We start from the raw sequence: 22,487 nt of genomic DNA on the forward strand, positions 1-22,487 counted from the left end.
TCAGTGACGATGACACATGGCAGTTTAGGCTGTTGTTTGCAGGACACGTACACAGTTCGCGTTGCTGATCAGTACGTGCAAAGTGCTGGTTAGCAGATGTTTTCATTACAGTCTTAGAAGATGCAGTTTTGCAGGGAAGGTTCCTCCAGCACAGCTGCGCTCGGCCAAAGTACATGAAACCAAAAGAATGTGAAGGAAAACCACAAGCCGGTCCGGTCCCAGCGCCGAGCACCTCGGATCCCCAAGCACTGAATGGGTAAAAGGATGTGGTCATTTTTTAATGAGCATGTTCTTAAGGTTAATACTTCATGGAAAGGTAAAGAGGAAGAGAATTCCTCAGTAAAGTGTCGATATTTTTATTGGCTTAGCTGTGAAGTCTGCTAAATTCATTCAGGAAACTCACAGGTTTTGCTCAGCTAATGCTAAAGACAGAGGCGCTCCCTTCGGATATATGTTTTGTAAGCTTTTTGCTGAGAAATCCAATCTATGAATTGGCCCGTTGCCTTGTCACCCGTGTTCCTCTGCACTCTTACCCGTGAAAGAGATGTAAGCTGGATGGAGAGTGTCCTTTCCAAAACACCTTCAAGATGGACAGTTGTGGGTCACTACCTGTCCAACCCCAAGGATCCCCAGCCACACATCTCCTACCAGGTTTATATCCCTTAGTGGCCATTGGGAATGATAGCCACATTGCACTGGTACTTGGAGGTTGCCCAACCCTAATAGGATGCCTGGTAACAGATAAACCTCCAGTTACCCCACCAGGGTGGTGGCAGCCATGGCCAAGATCCTAAAAAGCTTATCTGCTTGTATATGACAAATTCTTAAGACCCATATACATTGGTGGTACAGTCAGTCCATTCGTGCAGCATAGGAGGTGGCCTTGCTACACAATATGTGTGTTCCTGATTATTTAAAATACACAGAGATGCGAGAAATTAAAGCCTGGCTTATCTGATGTTTTACATACGGATATTTGAAATAATGTGCATGCAGGAGTAAGGGTGAAGAGGCCATGGCATTATATCTCCATGTTACTGAGGTCTTGAACATATCAAGATAAGGAGGTTGGGTAATCAAAAGAATACCAGATTATTTGAAGATTTCTGGTAAAGAACCGCAGTGTGTATTCCGGTTCACTGTGGAGTTATTAAATACTGAAAAGGACGATTTCAAAATGAATGTGAAATGTTAGAGTTGTTACACAATTACAGATAATAAAATAAATAAATATGCCTAAGTGATGGCCAATCCAGTACTGGAGGAGACTTCGTTTTCCTTGTAAATGCAGTCACCAGCGTCTCGTGGGGATTACAATTGAACAGTCGGAATATATCCAGCTATCCAACACTGTGAAGAGTGATGTCTCTCCAGCTGTACAATGTGCATGAAGAAGCCTTGAAGTCAGTCCAAGGATTATATTGTACCAAATCCAGAATGTACTGAATTTACCATTTTTCTAAGTAATTAGACTGCATGGTCTATTCGAGCTGTTACTAATTACTGACTATCACAAGTGTTACGTACCCAACCAAACATGGCACAGTATGCAAATATATATATTTTTACTGATATGGGAGCGACTTTATGGCAGCTGAAGGAAGTTTGAAACTGGTAAAGATACTCCGTTCAAGAAAACAAGTGTAAGCAGGTGTGCGTGGTTGGTGCAGAGCACCGTATAGGGCTAGACTGCGTGTGTAATTTGGGTGAAGCGCTTGCATGTGCTCCCGTGTCAACTGCTTAAATATTAGGTGTCGGGTGGCCCTGGTAACTGATACCTGTGAAGTACATCCAGGTTTAAGCAATCTATAGACCTCCTTCTGGCCCAGAGCCTGCTAGGATTTTTGATGTAGTCAACTAAGGAAAATATATTTGCATGTTGGCTCAGAATATGCAAACTTCCATACCTATAAACAAGTCAAATTACGATGTGCAGCTCATGTTCTTCATCTCCTGCACAAGGGGAATATTAATTTTTAGAATGATTTGCTAAGATAGTCCTGGTCCCTTGTATCTAACGAATGGTATGGTACCTAGAATTTCAGTGCATCCTTGTGCTTATCACAGTAGATATCCTACTGGCAGAGCCATTAGAAGGGTAGAAGTGCCTTCATCTAGCTACTTGCTTCTTGAATTGTAGCTCAGGGATGAAAGAGCATAGTGACAATCTCAATTTGCATAGTTATCTTTGCACATAATGCACAATGACTTGGAATCTGGTTGCTATGCTCTTAAAATACTCTTCGTGGATGAATGATTAATATTCTTCTTCTGATTAGATGTATTGTTGATGGTGTGAAAGAAGGAACAATACATACAAATCCACAACAAAGCTTGGCATGAGAACTTGCTCTAATTCCACAAAGTACTAGATTCCTGTGGAACGGCCCATCGTTTATGAACACTTCATGCGTGTGGGGATAGCTTGGAATCTCGTCATCGCTCCTGTTGCCAAGCCAGAAAATATTTTCGTTAAGCCACAAAATTGCTGTAATCTACAATTTGCTAATTCCTACCCACCAGTGACTTCATCAGAATGATTGGGGACAAGTGGAATATCTATTAAAACAGGAAATTATGTTCAGCTTGCTTTGTGTGTTGCTTTAGCTGTGTTCACTAATTCTATTTATTTTTAAGAACTTGTCCAAGTAGTAGTGACTTAATGATGTCATGGTTTCATGTTCTGCTTTCTAGAGACATCAATCTAGTATGTGTGGATACTGGAGTTATATTGCATAAGAATCATTGCTTTTATCATATAGTGTTGGACAGACCTGCCTGTATTGTGTCTGTAACAGCCATGAAGATTCTCTTTTCAGGTGTGGGAGCCTTTTGTGAAGTTATATGTAGGCCACATGAAGCTCACTTTGATCAGGAAAGTGTTGCTTATATAGATAAACCTTGTATACATCGCTCAACCCAAGGAAATGATGACGAAATAAACACAGTTGCCATAAGCATCCCAGAATAAAGCTTCTCAGAAAACCAGGAGGAAGGTCCCTCTTAACATTTTATCCCAGGACATTAAGTGTTAAATCCATATAAAGCTTCTTTTTCTGGACCGCAAGCCTTTCTTCCCAACCATCCCATCCCAACATTGCACATTGTGATCAGCTGATCCACGTGACATTGGTGGGATGCACGTTGGAGTCACCTGAACTGGATGTATGCTTCTGGTTTAGAGATATTCTCCTCCAGACTGCGTGGCCTGAGCATCTACACACCGGCCCTTAGAGCCAAATCCCAGGTTAAAACGAGGTGTCTAACATACATTATCCCATCAAATCTCACCTATACTACAGCATTCCTTTGGTCTTCTTGTGTATTTTAAACATGCATAATTTGTCACCACTTGACTGCCCTGTTCGGAAATAAATCCTGCTTACAAAGGCCTTGATACCGCTCGTTAGTCATTTGGATTCTATCTGCTAGCTTAACGAAACAGATTAATTATATTGTCAGGGGTATGTGTAATAATCACAACTCGCCCCCTTCGCAGTATTTATTTTTCATTCCCCGGTAGTGCTGGGAGCAGGGCTGGGTTTTCCATCATGCGCTGTAGACACATACCACACATGCTTTGGTAGGGATACTTGAAGATAACGTTTGCGTATCAATTCTGTGTATTTGGATTTTGAATTCCAAATAGTTGTCCAGTAACTTTCCCTAATCATTTTCAGACTTTGTGTGCACACAGGACAGATAAACAAATAAGGTGGGGGTCAAACACCTATACGGAGGGTATAAGTCCAGCCACCGGTTTAGGCATCTTAAGCGGCTGCTGAAGGATGGAGGGGGAGAATGTAAGAATGTGAGACTGCGGCAATTATTTTTTAAGAAAGTGTCATCGTATTATTAAGGTACACGTAAAGGCTTGTCTTGTATTAGAGAAAGGGCAACTAAACCTCTGCGCTTGGACCCTTTGGGGAGGGAGGCTCATGAGATTAGGAACCAGACTTTTCTGTTTAGAAGTATTTACAGAACTGAATCTTCTACTGACTACAGTCTGGATAAGGGTTGTGTGAGTTTCAGGTCAACAGCTGGAGATCTGTAGGTCTCTGCTGTACACATACCATCAGTTCTATGATGTAATAATTAACATCTGTTTTTAATTAACTGCAAATGCTGACCTGATTTGTGTAACAGTAGTAATGTCCGTGTGTGTGTGTGTGTAGATGTATGTGTGTGTGTATAAATGTATGTATTGCAGTCCTGAGGCTAATCACAGGTTAACAAGCCTTGCCGTCTCTCTCGGCATCTTTGTGTTTCTGCCAGCTAGGTCTGTCATTTCCTCCTTTTGACACAAACAAGCTGTGTGATGAAATGCTTATTTTATGATTTCGAGGAGTTCCCTAAAGACCCAGAACAGTCTCTCCAATAGTAAAGTAGAGTGAAATTCTTCGCTTCCCCAGAGACTCCTTTATCGCTTTTGGAATGTTTGGTTACAAAGGCCCAATTGAATCCAGAAGGGAAAGCTTGATGTTCGTCGGTATGCTAGACCTCTGCAGAACATGCAAGACACAATCTGGAAAAGCGATCACGCTTATGTAAGAGAAGAAATTCGGTTAAAATGCTATTGAGCAAATCAAAACATGAGTTTGTCATGAATTTAAATCAGTGGCATAAGGAACTAATATTGTTCCGTGAAACACAGGGTGTCTGACCCATTTTCTTAACATTTTATTCATTCTCCTGAATTTTTGTTTCTGAGAGATACAAGTTGGCAAATCTTTTTGTGACGTAATGCATTTTGTCATTAACTGTTTGTGGTTAATCCTATGCATGTCCTATGGTTATGTGGGATACAGGCTTTAAACTGATCACATGCTGCCTGCACGGTGTATGATGTCACATGACATCACAGCCCACGTGGTTCTCCCATGCTGTGCCAAAACTCGTTGCGGGCCAGCATGCAGGACTCTGGAAGCTTCTTTAGGAAAGGCACATGTGTTGATTTCACAGGGCCCTCCTTTATGTGTATTGTGAGGATTTTATCTACACACCAGTTGGCCCTAATTACGTAACATTTTATGAGTGGACTCTAATGTCGTCCATTTGTATGATATTACTATAATATCAGTCGTTTGTTCTTGAAAAAGGGACTTTATAAAAATAGCGGATTTTGGCTCTGGGGATCGTGTGCGAGTTCCAAGTTGCAAACAGTGACAGCAGATGCTGTTCTTCATTCTCACACAGTAGGCTTGTAACTACTACTACTTACAAATCCTTAAAGCAGTCTCCCAACAAAGTGTTACTGGTATCACATTTTTGCATAATGTTTTCAGACAGCTGAATATGATTAGTAATTTTTATATGTTCTAACGCATTTAATTTTGTATTACAACAAAATAATCCATTTGTGTAGGGGTACTAATCATAGTCCATTTTAATTAACTATTCTGTGCATTTTGCTCTGTCAGCCCTGTTTAATGTATAATTCGATCAGTCAGATTCTTTGAAGCCATCCTAACTGTGCATTGAGCCGTATTAAATCCACCTTGCGAGAGAGACTCTCCAGTGATGGTTCTTCATAATACAGAATGAAAACCTAATTCACACACTCCTGCTTTACGCAATAGACCTCGTTGTCTCAAACTCACTGCATGCTTGGCAAATCTATTTACCGGGAGGAGAAGATCTGTTACTGGGTTGCTATAAGGGACAGTTTAATGTCCCTGACACCTCCATTAAAGAAGAATGTGTGTTAAATACTTTGGGAGTGCTTTAATATGCATTCTTTAAAATGAAAAACCTGACCTAGAAGGTGTAGTTTTTTAATGGTCTCCATTTGTTCAAGCAGTATTGCATTATATATATAATTTGTAGGAAGGGTATAGAGGCATGCAGAATTGGTGCAGACTCCTACCCTACTAGGTGCCGCTTTAATTATTGCGACTCGCATGTATTGTTGGATCTTATAGGCTCCTAGTGAATAAAGAGATCATTAACATTCAGTTACGTGCACCCAGAGACAGTGAAGCCGGATTAAATATATTACTATAGATGAGAATCAGCATTGCCGCTAACGCTTGAGATCTCTTCTTGGCCAGCCGTGTAACAGCCGTACTAGCGGATTACCAGGCACTAAAGCTGTGGCGATGTTCTGGGCCTCTTTATATTACTTTTGTAATAGATCCCTGGTAGATGCCTCTGCTATGATTGGGACCTGTAACCGACTCCTAAAGTATCTCATTGCAGTTGTAATTAGATCATTTGGAAACTATTTAACTGGAGAAGGACATCATAAAATTTTCATTTTGATACCGGAATCTGATCCACAGCGTGTGCCACATGACCACTTCCTCATTAGCCAGGTTATACCTGTGTGTGTATTTATATATATATATATATATATATATATATAATATGTGTGTGTGTGTGTGTGTGTGTATATATATATATATATATATATATATATCACATCAAGTCGGTTTAACATGTAACTTTAATGAAAAGAATGCAAATGCCCATATTTTTGTGTGTTCATCCAGTAAATACTATTCACTATTAATGTACCCCTTCTGTTCTTTTACCCATACACTACCCATGCCCCAGATAATAGCAGTTCCCCCACTACCAGTATAACGCAGAATATCTGTTCTTCACTCCATGTCTCTCCGTGTTACCGTTGCTTCCGTTGGTTGATCATTTCGCTTGAGCTAATGGATGTGTCTGAGGGCTGAGACATTGATTATTCCGTGATTATTAATGGTTATTTCAGTTACATATGTTTTAAACAACCGGAGATCAAAGCTGTTTTTATATATATATGTTCTCTGTGTTTTAATAGCAAATGCTCAATTCCTTTTATTGTCTTGTCTTTGCAGCTGGGGGATGGCGGTCAACGTGTATTCTACCTCGATAACCCAGGAGACTATGAGCAGACATGACATCATTGCCTGGGTTAATGACATCTTGTGCTTAAACTACACAAAGGTTGAACAACTCTGCTCAGGTATGCACTTCAGACAATTTGTTTTATATTTCTATGTCGTGTTTATATGACTAACGCTATGTTTGGGGCTCAGCCCAACACTCTCCTGGTGCTGGAACACAAACCTATCCAGCAGGTTCTGATGGTCCCTCTTAGCGCTTAGCGTTTAGAACACACATTTCATTATTTTCATGAAGCGCGATATATTTAATTCCTGTAGTATCATTTTACTGATGCGTGTATTTTTTATGACATGCACACAAATATTGTAGGTCTTGTATGTCCCTGGTATGCGTGTTAGATAACCTATGTAATATTCATTAGTATGCGCTGTTAGAACGCTTAGCGTGAAGCGTCTCACGGCCTGCTTCTCAAATGTTTTTTAAACCGCATAGGACCCTTGCAGGAGCTTGTCATCACCATGGCAACAAAACCTTTCAACAGCAGACCCCCTCTACATGTCACATGACTGCTAGCTGGAATTAAGCATTCCCTGGAAAATGTGAATGGGGCAAATGAGTCAGAGCAGTCCCGGTTAAATAGGGTTAAGTATAAAAGAGCTCTACTCGGCAGACCTGAGAACAGCACCTGCAAGCGGCGGGACAGTTGGGTCATTTTGTAGTGTTTTCCCCTAATTAGTTGAAGGGAGATTTGTCCGTCTGATGTATAGTTCATAATATGCTTAATAATAGGAGAGTAATTAGGTGACACTGAAGGTTGCTAAAATGATTCTGTTTTCCATGTGAACCGAACCGAAACCTCCTCCCTACCAGCTGTTTGCTAATAATGAGGGTTCCCTCCCTTCTTCTTTTCATTCATCATATGCCGTGCGATCTGCAGACTGCCGCGTGCTACGTACAGGTTTTCTTAACACGGATTAAGCATCTTGGTACATTTGTGTCATACCATCATACGTTTCAGTTGTCATAGAGTCCGAGTTTTATCTGCTGGAAAGCGGCACGGGTTTAAGCAGTGGGACTTGTTTGGTGAATCTGCGTATATATAAGAGATGAGTATGATCCTGCCTGGGGGTAGAGACATGTAAAGTATGTCAGAACTAGCAGAAATTAGTATCGCTTTATTTTGTTTCGTTTGATTTGAGGGTGTGTGAAGGAGGTCTCACCGCAGACGAAGTACCTGTTCACGCATCGGCTGGAACTTGCTGATGCCGTTGGATATGTTCCATATAGAAGGAGATATGAAGAATGATTGGATTTCCTTTACATTGATTTCAAAACATTTCAAAGTAGAACGTTTCATTCTATTTTGTAAGCTGTATCTATGAGAGTAAAAGGACCGTGCTGCTCTCATCTTGATCTGGTCAAGGATCTGAGGATCTGATTACATTCTCCGCCAAGCTGCATTATTATCCCTTTAGATTTAAATGTACCGGATATGGGATTTCTCTCCTACGAAGTACATATAAGATGTATACCCACATAGGGTGCATTGTTTTGTTACAATACTTTAATAAAAATGACCTTTCGGGCAGTCATGATTAGCTACGGTTGAACTGTGTGACTACCTATATATCTCACCCTATAGAATCTCAGAGCATCGCCTATCTGGCTTCTATGTACGCTCCAGGAGTTTGTGTTCTGTATCCATGAAGAACGGTACGCTTGGGTATTGTGCAGTTAGCGAATCCGGCTGAATCATTGGATGAGAATGTTACCGTTTCTGTACATTATTCTTGTGTAGCCTGGCTTTCTATCAAATATGTTCAAGCATTGTGTTTTCATTTGAAATATTTCTTTGAAATGTTTTTCTGAAACGATTTTGAACAAAATCCATGAACAGCAGATAACGGCATGTTTTGTTTCTTTTGTTTTTTAAGTTGTTGATGTTCACAAATCATTACAATGGTATTTTTATCATATGTAGCCAAAACAAGAAATCATTACTTGGTGAACAACCGCCAAATTGAAGTATCTGGTGGAATAACGTGGCCTCGGATATGGCTATGTAAAAATCATGAGACATCATGGACAAGAATATGGGTTGCCTTGCCCAGTAAAGCCGCCTGGGTTTGGGTACCGATATCAGACTTTATCTGCTGATACCCACCTCTCCTATTCCAAGACAACCAAGAGAGAACACTGCTCTGATTTAACTATACATTATACAGGGCCAATCAAGCTGCTCTTGCAGGAGAAGTTTACTGGGGTTGGCCCTTCATAAAGAGTTGAAATTGCAAGTCATCCGCACACATACTTACCAACTGCAGCCTTAGTGAATAAACCCCTATACTTGTCAGTGACTTGTACACGTTCACATGCATTTTATCTGCTGCTAGCGTTGTTTGAGGAACCCTACGTGCAAGCCTTTGATTTTATCTTAATAAGCTATTTATATGAGTATAAATGCATCTCCTCTGTGAAAATAAGGTTCTTGGGCAGGAACGTCATACATAATGGCTGGAAGCGCACTAAATATGCCAGTTTGTTTATTGCAGTGAGAAGGTGACAGATGGTGTTTCTCAAGCAGCCTACATTCTGTATGAAGTCAATCCGGCGAACTCTGCTGGTATGGCACATGAGGATAGCAGTGAGCGCCTGCGTCTCAGAATCTTTGGAATGTCCACCAGTAACAGAAGGAAAATATGATTCATAAAGTTCCCATAGTGCAATTCTTATTTAATAATCCATAATTGTCCATGGAGCTGAGCTGCACAAGTACTGTTATGTGTTCAGTAAGAGGGCATGTTCTCCTCTGTGGGAAATATGCTTTGTGTAAGGGGTGTGTGATGGAAAAAAATCCCATCACTGTCAGACGGCTTTCGGGAGTGATAGATATTGTCACATGGCTTACGTCATCAGACCCTGGAAGAAAAGAGACAGTCTTCGAGACTTTTGGTCTTTATCCAGTAGGCAGTTCTCTGGCTGCTCCACCAATCACTAGAGGGCTGCTCCACCAATCACTAGAGGGCTGCTCCACCAATCACTAGAGGGCTGCTCCACCAATCACTAGAGGGCTGCTCCTTCACTAGAGGGCTGCTCCTTCACTAGAGGGCTGCTCCACCACCGGTTTGTAGCTTAGGAGGATGATGACAGCTGCCTAGACTCTAGACAGAGTTTTAAGGGGCTTCCTCAGTTATTTGATTTTTTTTTTTTTTTTTTAAATATAGGTGTTCAATAAGGAGGCGGCCACTAAGTTACCCTTTGAAACTGTCAACCAACAAATTGCCATAAGCTATTCTGCTGATTAGTGTCGTAACGTGATGTTCCCTCTGTCCTTGGCGGTGGTGTCCTTTCCTCTTGCTATGTATTGCAACCTAATACATTTGTCACAACAAGACTGTCTCCGACTGAGGGAATTATTGTTGTATTCGTCGTCATCATCATCATCATCATCATCAAATAGTGCCGGCTAATTACAAGATGCTTTACATAATACGTGGTATAGGAAAATTGTGTTTGACAGTGGAAGTATGTTATCTATTTTATTTATATGTAGAATGGCGACTTAATATGATGACCTTTTACTTACCTTGGTGAAACATGGTGCACTGGGACCTGGTAGTGGTTTTATTTCATCTAGTGATTCCCAGTTTGCAAACTTAGATAACCGTGTACTAATTTGATCAGGTCGCACGCTCTCCGGCTCTTTATCAGATGCTGCTAAGGTTGTCGTAAGGTTGTGAAGCTCAATGGCAAAGGCTTCATAACCTTTTATTTTCCCTCCATGAACTCTCTTCCTTCTTCACCTGACCTCTCTGGTTATCGGAAATGTGGGGCTATATATTATATATGGAATTTGGAACGATACATAACATTATCTCAGCAATGGCTAGTTTAATAGTTAATAAAGCATAGATAAATCTGACATGTTGGATACATTCCTCAACACACACTTATGTAGTAACAACTATAGTGGAAACCTTTTTTTCCTGAGGAATGCTTATAGGATGACATCACTTTGCGTTTGCATTAGAATGGATGTTTCTAGGTTGGAAAGGGTTCTTAGCAGATGGCCGGTGTAGCTCGTGTCCATGTTTGGCCCCCATTGTTTGTGTCATTGTTGCAGGTTACTGATCCGTTGCGTTTCTTTTCCCAGGTGCCGCGTACTGCCAGTTCATGGATATGCTGTTCCCAGTCTGCATAAGCCTGAAGAAGGTCAAGTTTCAAGCCAAGCTAGAACATGAGTACATTCACAATTTCAAACTGCTGCAGGCTTCCTTTAAACGGATGAACGTCGATAAGGTGGGGCGTTGCTTTAAAGGACTATTTTTGTAACTTTTTGGGAAAACTGCTGTCCGACCGTCAACTGACTGAGATAGTACAGGGCTTAGAGCCAAACCACAATCTGTGTTTCATCAGATTTTCTGGGGCAATAGAAGCCTCTTTCTGATTGGCTTTCAATGTGTTTTTGTTAACACTTTCAGTAGAAATTTTCATTAAATGAGTGGCTGACACATTAATTGGAACAATATATTTGTGTCTTGCTCCTGATGAGGGCACATCATCAGAATCTTGTTGGACAAATTCCATGTTCTGTAAATAAGGCACTGAACGCTGACAGTGTTAATTATTACGTTTGCCGATCCCCTGTGATGTCTCTATTGCACCATATACCTCCGAGGAAACCGTGTTTATTCCAGCTAGGGTTCAGAGTAAGTAAGAGATTATCGCCCCATAGGGAAGGCCTGTCTGTGGCTTGAGTTGTATAATTGTCTGTAATACACCATTAGGATGGCTACTCTAACAGACGTATACCTATTACAATGTATTGTGTAACGTAATTATTAGGGCTGCAACAACTAATCGATAAAATCGATAATAATCGATAATGAAATTCGTTGGCAACGAATTTCATTATCGATTAGTTGAATCGATTATTATCGATTATAAAATGAGGGTTTTTTCAGAGCAAACGCTCTGAAAAACCCCCCTCATTATATAATCCATTTAGTCTGACTCACCGTCTCACAGCCTCAGCTCCTACTTACTCCCCCTCCCTGTAATCACTGTGACAACTGGCCCCGCCCCTTCCTTCTCCAGGCCAGAACCACATGGCTGTGACACTCATCTAACTGTAAGTATATGTATATATATATATATATAAAATGTGTATGTGTGTGTATATATATATATATATATATATAATGTGTATGTGTGTGTATATATATATATATATATATATATATATAATGTGTATGTGTGTGTATATATATATATATATAATGTGTATGTGTGTGTGTGTATATATATATATATATATATATAATGTGTGTGTGTATATATATATATATATATATATATATATATAATGTGTATGTGTGTATATATATATATATATATATATATATATATATATATAATGTGTATGTGTGTATATATATATATATATATATATATATATATAATGTGTATGTGTGTATGTGTTATGTTAATAGGGTGTTTAGGGTTAATTTAGGAGCAGCTGTGGTTAATGGGGTGTTTGGGGTTCATTTGAGGCAGTTGTGGTTAATGGTGTGTTTAGGGTTAATTTAGGGGATGCTGTGGTTGATGGGGTCTTTAGGGTTAATTTAGGGGATGCTGTGGTTAAGGGGGTGTTGAGGGTTAATTTAGGGGCAGTTTTGGTTAATGGGGAGTTTAGGGTTAATTTAGGGGAATCTAAATCCTGGGGGCAGTGAAGTGACATATCTGGGGGTATAAGGCATATACAGTATATAAGGCATATGTGGGGAGGGCAGTGTGGCATGTCTGGGGAGGACGGAGTGGTGTATCAGGGTGTATAAGGTAGAGCTGAAACAACGAATCGATAAAATCGATAATAATCGATAACGGAAATCGTTGTCGACGATTTCCGTTATCGATTAATCGAGTGATCAATTCGTTGTTGGAGCACTCGGCTCCTTTTACTTACCTCCGCGAGCGTTCCCCGCTTCTGCTACACGCTCTGCAGTCTCCGCCTTCTTTTAGCTACGTGACGGATGTGACGCGTTCCGGAGGTAAGTATTCTTTATGTCTATGTGCACGGATCGCACAGAGCGAATCGCTCTGTGCGAATGGAGCCACTCGCACAGAGCGGTTCGCTCTGTGCGAGTGGCTCCACTCGCACAGAGCGGTTCGCTCTGTGCGAGTGGCTCCATTCGCACAGAGCGGTTCGCTCTGTGCGAGTGGCTCCATTCGCACAGAGCGGTTCGCTCTGTGCGAGTGGCTCCATTCGCACAGAGCGGTTCGCTCTGTGCGAGTGGCTCCATTCGCACAGAGCGGTTCGCTCTGTGCGAGTGGCTCCATTCGCACAGAGCGGTTCGTGAGTGTGGGTGCAGGGCAGAGTGGGGGTGGGGGTGCAGGGCAGAGTGGGGGTGGGGGGTGCAGGGCAGGAGACTGGGTGCAGGGCAGAGTGGGGGTGGGGATGCAGGGTGTGAGTGTGGGTGCAGAGCAGAGTGGGAGACTGGGTGCAGGGCAGAGTGGGGGTGGGGATGCAGGGCAGGGTGTGAGTGTGGGTGCAGGGCAGAGTGGGTGCAGGGCAGAGTGGGTGCAGGGCAGAGTGTGAGTGTGGGGGCAGGGCAGAATGTGGGGGCAGGGCTGGGTGCAGGGCAGAGTTGGAGACTGGGTGCAGGGGCACAGTGCAAAGTGCTGGGTGCAAAGTGCCAGTGCTGGGTGCAAAGTGCCAGGGCTGGGTGCAAAGTGCTGGGTGCAAAGTGCTGGGTGTAAAGTGCCAGGGCTGGGTGCAAAGTGCTGGGTGCAAAGTGCCAGGGCTGGGGCAAAGTGCTGGGCGCAAAGTGCTGAGTGCTGGGTACAAAGTGCTGGGTGCAAAGTGCTGGTGCAAAGTGCTGGGTGCAAAGTGCTGGATGCAAAGTGCCAGGGCTGGGGCAAAGTGCTGGGTGCTGAGTGCTGGGTACAAAGTGCTGGGTGCAAAGTGCCAGGGCTGGGTGCAAAGTGCTGGTGCAAAGTGCTGGTGCAAAGTGCTGAATGCTGGGTGCAAAGTGCTGGATGCAAAGTGCCAGGGCTGGGGCAAAGTGCTGGGTGCAAAGTGCTGGGTGCAAAGTGCCAGGGCTGGGTGCAAAGTGCTGGGTGCAAAGTGCTGGGTGCAAAGTGCAAAGTGCTGGGGCAAAGTTTCTTGAACAGTAATAGTCCACCTCTTTTCAGAATGTTTGGGGTTATTTTGTTTCATAAATATTGTGTTTGGGTTCTTGTACTTTGAAAATATTGTTTTTTATTACATCATAACAAAATAAGAATGTTAATGTAAATTTTAAGTTGTTTTTTAACATCCAGTTCATTAAATTCTTTTAAATAAACGAAAAATTTGCATATTGTTTTTTTTTATCCGATTAATCGATTAATCGAAAAAATAATCGGCCAACTAATCGATTATTAAAATAATCGTTAGTTGCAGCCCTAGTATAAGGCATATCTGGGGGTAGAGTGGCATATCTGGGGGTAGAGAAGTGGCATGTCTGGGAGGCAGGGTGGCATGTCTGGGGAGGATGGAGTGGGGTATCAGGGGATATAAGGGGTATCAGGCACATTGGCAGATGTGGGAGGCAGCGTGGAGTGGCAGATGTGGGAGGCAGCGTGGAGTGGCAGATGTGGGAGGCAGCGTGGAGTGGCAGATGTGGGAGGCAGCGTGGCATATGTGGGGGGCAGCATGGCATGTCTGGGAGGCAGCGTAGCAAGCCTGGGCTCAAATGTGCATATATTGGGGGGCTGGTTGGGAAATAAAGACAAGAAATTTATTATCAAAGTTTTTTTATTCTGCTGTTTGTATTTAACATCATTTGTTTAGTAAATTATTTTAAATAAATGAAAAATTTACATTCATTTTTTTTATCCGATTAATCGATTAATCGAAAAAATAATCGGCCAACTAATCGATTATTAAAATAATCGTTAGTTGCAGCCCTAGTAATTATTCTTTATTCTACGCTCCCAACATTTCTAACCGGTGTTGCTGGACATGATGCTGGGAGTGCTGCTTCCTGCAGAACCTCCGTTAATCATCTCTCTAGAGCGATTCCATATTAGCATCGCTAATAAAACATACATGCTTTTTAACATAGTTGAGTGTATTTAGAAATGTGCCCTTTTCTGACCGTACATAGCAATGGTAATTGTTTTATTGCAGCAGTCGTTTATTGGGTCATCAGGAATGATTTTAATTATGTGAAAGATTCCAGATCCCCCAATCATTGCAATATTTTATATAAGAACACAAGATACATACCTTTGAAAAGCCTGGTTTTGTACATTACACAGACTCCTCTCACCTAGATAAGTGATCCAAAAATATGTTTTGTGTCGAGAGCTGTAAATAGCAGCTGCTGATTCTTTTATTTATCGAGGCTCTTTTAAACCCTAGCTTACAAAAGATAAGGTGGAGTGCTTTCTTTATTGGTGCTCATAGCTCAGGGGCATTACAAGTGGTGCTTAAAATAAGAGACAAAGCATGACCAGCGCCAGCACGTCGCACCGCGGGAAATCGCCTACATTGCCCTGTGTACTATTCTCCCTTCCAGTATTTACTTTTCCTGTTGGACTATAACAGACAGATTCATGTGTCTTACCCAGAAGATCTTACACTCTAATATTCTTTCACCTGGATCCAGGAAGATATATAACTTCTGGGCGTCCCCCGTAGACAGGGGAAAGGGGAGCTTCTGCACCCGCTTCTTCCAAATCTGAAAGAAGCAGAATACCAAGATGTGATTTGGTATCTCTGTGCTCTCCTCCTTTCAGACCCACAGAGAGCATGAGTGTGACAAAGATCCTGAACCATGCTTATATATATTTATATTAATCCTTGCAAGCAGGCTGTGTTAATGTGTTAAACATATGTATAATAAACAATAATGTATAATAAACAATAATGTGTTTAGAAGATTCATTCCATGTTATACTATTTCTGTTTAGGTGATACCAGTAGAAAAACTGGTGAAAGGACGCTTCCAAGACAACTTGGACTTTATACAGTGGTTTAAGAAGTTCTTCGATGCCAACTATGATGGGAAAGAGTATGATCCCATGGAGGCTCGGCAAGGACAGGATGCTCTTCCACCCCCTGACCCCGGTGAACAAATCTTCAACCTGCCAAAAAAGTCCCATCATGCCAACTCCCCTACGGCAGGTACGCCGCTGTCCAAAAGATCTTACTATCTTTATTTCAGGAGATAGCCATCTGCATAGTGAGCAAGATCTGTTCTGTTTGAGATCAAAAGAGATGCTTTGTGTGTCTTTTATCTATAGTTTGGAACATGAATTTTTTATTAGAAATATTTCCATGGTCTTTGTATTTAGTGCGAGGACATGCACTGGTACCTAGTTCTCTTTATTATCTATGCACTGCAAAATCACAAAATGTATTAATATGATTGCATATTGTGTACTTAGAAAATCAGTGTGTACAATCAAAGATATTCTCTTTTTATTATTTTGGGTTAGTCCCTGATATTAATCAATTAGGCTGATGGGCAATTCACAGTGAATTCTTTTTTTCCCTCTAAGAATTGTGTATAAAAGCAGGCTTGCTGGCTTTGTGAATATCACCATTAAAAATAAATCAATGTAAGTAGTATACTCCATCTAGATACAGATACATGGTTCCGGGGTAAATATATTCGTGAATACATATTTTTGTTCCAGATTTTCTTGAAATGAAATCAAAGATCCTCTTGTTTTATTATTTTCAAAGTTGCTGTTCCCTTGGAAATGACGATGATCCCTTAAGCAACAGAGGCTGTAGGAACGTATCCCCCTTTAGGCATAAATTCTTTCGGAAACGCACAGTAGGAAGTTGCTGTTCTCTCCCTCCTTGTGGCCAGGTCATTATTTCTCGGGGGGAATATATAAGATTTGAGTAACCTTACATTCACACTGATGACTTGAAGCTGGCGTTCCACAGCAAATTTCAGCTTTTAATGGAGATAAAAATAATAACTCTAGTATTAAACAGCTTTGAAACATAACTTATGATTTCGTTATGTAAAATTAGGAGAGCTGAAGGAGGTCTGTGAGAGGGAGAGAAGGTGAGTGAGTGTGTGTATGTATGGTGTTAGAGTGTGTATTATGTGACCGTATAGTATTAGCATGTGTGTGGGGGTTATTATATGTCTGTTGTTGTATGGTGTGCCTTTTAGTATAACATGTCAAGGGTAAGCCTAGGGTGTATGTGGTTTGGGAGAGTGTAAGTGTATGGTGTTAGAGTGAGTGTAACTAAGGGCCCGTGGCTGGTTAAATCCAGAATCTAGTTATAATTGACATGTTAATGCACACTCCCATTGCCTGTTCAGATGCCCGGCAGTTCAGGCAGGAAGTAGTCATTAGGAAAGCAAGCTGGTGAAACTAAAGGTGGGAAAACCAACTGATTAGTGTGCCAAGAGCCAGGCCACACAAACGCCAAGCCAGAGTCCCCACCTTGGGTGAGTGAAGTCTTCACATGCATCCGCATGGCCCAAATCAGGAAAGCTAAAAAGACAAGGTTTGAGTCCGCCGAGCTTGTGCTTTGTGGAACACCGTCTGTTGTAATGAAATGAAGGGTCAGTGAGGCAACAGTTTTACGTAAGAAGTGACTGCACCTTTAATCCGTTTTTAACTGACTTCCAAATACATAGTTTAACAAATACACTTCTGTGTTGGGTCTGTGCTGTGGTATGTAAGCTACTATGAAATAGCCAAGTGCTTCTGTATAAAGAACATGTGAGGAAGGTGTGATCTGAGACCAAAACCTTGACCTTAATAGCCCGTAAAGGCTTTTTATTGATGTCTAGATTTCCTCTCCAAGCCTGCGTGTCCTGCTGAGAAAGTTCATAGCTGAAGCCGGCTCTCCTGCCATGTTTGCTGGCGGAGCGGTGTTTGTTAGTCATGCTCTCCACTTTTATTGTTTAAGTCTGAGGTTACTGTTCACCAAGGAGACTCCGTGAGGCCGTGACTCACATTTTGTACTAAATAGGTTTCATGTGTTTATAGAAATAATAAAGAGGTGGTGTGTATTGGGCTGCTGTGCTACAAGCAACAGTCACTACGGGTTTGGTGGATGCTCATTTGGCCAACATTTCACTTGGTTGCAGGGGTTTTTATTATTATGTGACAGCGCCAACGTATTCCACAGCTCTATGTTATAAACCTGTTAGTGCTGTTCTAAAAGTCTTCAGTTGAGGAACGATTCACTTTATCTCATAGTTTATGCAGCGTAATACACTCAGCGACCACGTTCTAGTACTTACATCAAACTTCTTCTTCACTGGCAATAGTGGAACCCTGCCTGCTGTTCTGCTGCTTAGATGTCTTTTCAGTGGTTTTTGGGATGTTTGTGGCCTGTCTGTCTGAATGATTCTCGCCATTCACTCTGACCATCTCTTATAACAAAGCGCAAAGAGCTCCAAGTGGCAGGGAAATGCCGCCATTTAAATCAGTGAGATTAGTTTATATGCAATGGCTCAGTCACCAAGCCTACAGAAAAGGTATAAGTGAGTTAGTAAAGATGTCTTCTATCCTGTGCTTTCTCTTCTAAATGCCTTCCTTTATATATATAACGGTGTGTTCCTATATTTATATCTTCCTTTTACTGAAGCCCGTCATCACTCCATTCTCAAGTCTGTTACTTTAACAACATTTCAGCGCCTCTAGAGTGCCCTGTGTTTCTACGCACACGCTTAAATCTCATCACTCAAGCGCTGTACACTAGAATGCCTTCTTTATTATTAGATGTTGATTTATAGAGAGCGCCATCATATTCCGCAGAACTCCACCGCGGCTCTGTGCGTTCCCTCCCCTCCCCCCAAGTAATGGAGGTTACTTCATAGGTGTGAATGTTCTACATGTGCAAGCGATTGGAAACGTTAAACATTTTCACACTGATTTTTAACTGAATGGTGTCCTAATTTAAGCTAAATGAACGCTTCAAAGGCATGGTTTCCATGGCAATGATGTCTTTCTGAAGTTTAAAAGAATCCCATCACCATCTGTCGTTTATGAAATCATTAATGAAATGTAATAAACGTATCGTGTTCTAGAGATTCCGTACATCTTGATTTAACAGTAATGACGTGTATTGGGTTATAGGACTGTTTTGGTCATAAAACAAGCCAAAGACTTTTAACAGGTAGGATAACGGGCCAAAAAGAACTGCCATCAATCCTGTGTTGCTGCCGCACATAACACAATAACATATAATAAAGTACCGTCAGTGTGTGAAATGCCAGTAAGGGATGTATGTGCCGCTTATTTATATTTTATTTATATAGCGCCAATAATATACACAGCACTTCTTACAGTACATACATTCAATGAGTCTGACAAAACTAGAACTGACAAACTAAGACAAACCCATATATTTCAAGGGCCCTTATCGCAAGCTTACAATCTAGAGGCAATAAGGACAGCCAATGTCCGAGGCCTATTAAAAGAAATGGGAAAACTGAGCCCTCATGGCTGTTCATCTCTTTATAAGGAAGGGATGCATACATTTTCTAATAGTATAACGGACAACTCGAAGGTGGTCATTTCTCATATGTCATCATTAGGTGTTATAGATATTATATGAATTTTATTGGAATCCTTCCAAGAACTTATGCAAAGAATAGTTTTGATTTTTCAATGGAAAATATAAGATCTTGATGCAGTCTTGTCCATTTAAAAAAAAAAAAAAAAAGAAAGAAATTGTAATGTTTTGAGAAAGTAAGACAGAATTAAACAAACGTTTTAAAATAAAAACCTTGGAAGAAAAAAGGAAAATTGTGAGAATGGTGGTGAATGGGTCCACTGGTGGTCTGATTTTGTGTTGGGTTAAAAATAAAAAGGAATAAAGAAAGAGAATATAGTGGGAGGGAAAGGAAAGGAGACTTGCTGCAATTTATCAGCGGACAGATTGGTAAGGGTCTGTTAATTTATGGTTAACGGATGCGGCTGTAAAGTCATGCCTGTCAGGGAACGGGGTCTGTCCACTAAAGGTAGAATTGTCAGGAGAGTTGTGGCTTCTCTCCGCATCATTTAAATCAAGTCCACTTCTTCATAATGAACAGAGAATTTAGAGTATTGAAAGAATATATCTCTTCTCTCCTTCCAACTCTCCCTTTAGTGAATAAAGCCCCAAAAGGATTGTTGATGTCAGAAGACATAACATCTATCCATAGAAAGAAGGGATGATGGCAGTTAGACGAGTTCCTGTATGTTTTGGTTTTTGCGTCACTAAAAAACGTTTCCTGTTGCCCCCGACAGGACTGGACTCCCCGATTAGTAGTCGAATCTGTATGATGTGGTAGTACTGATGGTGGAATCTCCAATGTATTTTTATTTGGGGAGCCCATACTATTAACACCTATAGATTGGCAGAATTCAAAGAATGGTGTGTGACATATTAGGAGCTATTTAGCCATGTTTGGGCAATTCAAGAACCATATCCAACAAATAGGGATCTAGATGGACAAGAGTGGCTCATTGGATGAAGAAGATCTTGCATTTGACATTCCGTCACCTTATTATCAATATGTGTTGTTCCTAAACGTTGCTTTAATTATTTCACAGACGTCTGATATTTAAGCAATTGAAATAACGAGGTCTTGGCAGTCGGGGATTATCACCGCCGTGGAGAATTTCATGTACTCTGCCTGCCATCCGCAGGGATTCACCGAGGTTATTTCGGGTGAAAGGAAATGGCAGAACGTACGGCTTCTATTCAGTTCTCATCCCGTATGACTTGCCCCAAGGACAGATATGTTAGCTTGATTCTATTTATTCGTTCCCTGGTCCTGGTGATAAATTTGTGCGATACGGCAGTACACGTCACAGAAGTTATTTCAGCCTGAAAAATTAAAAAGCTTTTGTTGATCATTTTTAACATATGCATAAAAAGTCCTACTTTAGGAAGAAGGTACAGGGTTCTCCGTAGTCCAAGGTTATCCGTGAGAATCTGATGACTCATTCAGAGTCTGGAAAATGCCACTAGATTAAGGGATTGCTAAAAATAAGCACCTCTGACACGAAAGGGAAAAATAAGGCTGGCAACGTGCCCAAGATCTTTAAATCTGTGTGCTTTCAGGAGACAGATATGCCATGTGAAATCTGTTAGGAGAATTGCCACAAAATCCACAGTCTCCACCCAATTTATTGGCCAAAATAAGATGCCTTGCTTCAGAGACACAGTTATTTCATTTATAGCTTTTTTTAACCTTCTATACATGAAATCATAATTTAAAAAACTGCATTTTGTGTTTACTTTTGTCGAATACTAAAATTACTTTGATCTGAAACATTTAAGTGTTGCAAATATGAAAAAATAAAAGAAATCGTAAAAGGGGGGAAATACTTGTTTACAGCACTGTATTAAATGTCTAATAGTTATAAGATACTTAGAAATCCTAAATCTCTGATGTTCAGGTATGGTGAGCTTTTTCACTTTTTCTGTTCTATGTTCTGACGCATACACGCGTATGACCCAATTCATGTTTGCTTTGAGATGACATGTCACATGTGCACAGGAACATGATGATCACATGCATATATTTATGCTCCAGTGTGATCTGCTTAGTTTGCAAAGTTTTAAGGGTGGATGCTAAACCTTCTCTTCCATAATATGACTTTTGAGGATTAAGCAGTGACTGTTCTGTAAATGAACTCTGTGTGAAGCCTCTCAGCCTCTTCTTGTGCTGGTCTTCACGATGAAGAAGGCATTTCCTCCGAAGCTGCAAACAATCTTTGGCTGTTTGACATATATACACACATAATGTCCCAGGCGAAGGGCCTCAGTGCTTAGCGTGGGCTGCAAATTCAAAAAGCCAGAGTCAAAGCCTCAAGAATTATGCCTTATAAAATGGCTCGGATTGTAACATGACCCAACATCAAACGGGAAGTAGCCAGATGTATGTGACAAAGCTTAGCACCGCGTATTAGTACATGAATGTGGGGGATCTCGGCTGAATCATTCCTTTATTTTAAACGGACTGTAGTTGGAGGCTTGGCAAAGACCAGGCGAGACATAATGTGTAGTAATTTCAAAAAGCAGTTAACCAGCTTATTATTTACTGTACTTTAGAAAGCTTGAACATCCTGTTGTAATTATTTACATGAAAGAAGACTTCTTCTAATGAACATGACATTTCCATCCCCCGAGATTCTGGAATTTGCATACTTTGTGGAATGAAGATTTTCTTGAGAAGTCTTGAAACTGGGGAGAAACATATATTAAAAGTATTTAAAAAAAAAACATTTTGCAGAGGTCTGCCCACTTCTTTCCTGTTGTAAAAGTCTCAGACCTTATTTGGTCCTTGGTCTTATTTTTAGGAAAGCCCTATACCTATCCCATGAATGTTTAAATTCCTTCCAATAACCTTTACCACATCTGCTGGGAAGATTGATGAGATATATATAGCATCAGGATTTAGGGTCTGGCGTCCTCTTTGTGAGTCTTTCTTCATAGTCCATTTCCTGCAGATCATCGTCATCATCCCAAAACATTTCCTAATTCCGGAATTATCTGTGAATTGGTATCCTTTTAGGTTGAGAGCTTACCAAGGATGTATATTGTCAAAAAGAGCTGCATACCTTGTTAGCACTATATAACTTTATGTGAATAATAATCATAATAATCACACCATAATTGTTTTACTTTT

At 41.0% G+C, this 22,487-nt stretch overlaps 1 protein-coding gene across 3 annotated transcripts in view; it reads left to right on the top strand.

Annotated features, from left to right (window-relative positions):
* The window catches only part of MAPRE2 (microtubule associated protein RP/EB family member 2), a 71,993-nt gene that overhangs the window by 45,122 nt on the left and 4,384 nt on the right, over positions 1-22,487 (top strand). For 2 of the 3 annotated variants that reach the window (XM_053466127.1, XM_053466126.1), the window contains 3 exons: positions 6,828-6,955; positions 10,991-11,136; positions 15,796-16,009. In XM_053466127.1, coding sequence (XP_053322102.1) covers positions 6,835-6,955; positions 10,991-11,136; positions 15,796-16,009 — 481 coding nt within the window. In that variant the 5' untranslated portion in view covers positions 6,828-6,834. The remainder of the gene's footprint in view (positions 1-6,827; positions 6,956-10,990; positions 11,137-15,795; positions 16,010-22,487) is intronic. The other variant, XM_053466128.1, reaches the window with a different exon arrangement.

This window comes from Spea bombifrons, chromosome 5, assembly GCF_027358695.1.
Source record: "Spea bombifrons isolate aSpeBom1 chromosome 5, aSpeBom1.2.pri, whole genome shotgun sequence".
Taxonomy (NCBI): domain Eukaryota; kingdom Metazoa; phylum Chordata; class Amphibia; order Anura; family Pelobatidae; genus Spea; species Spea bombifrons.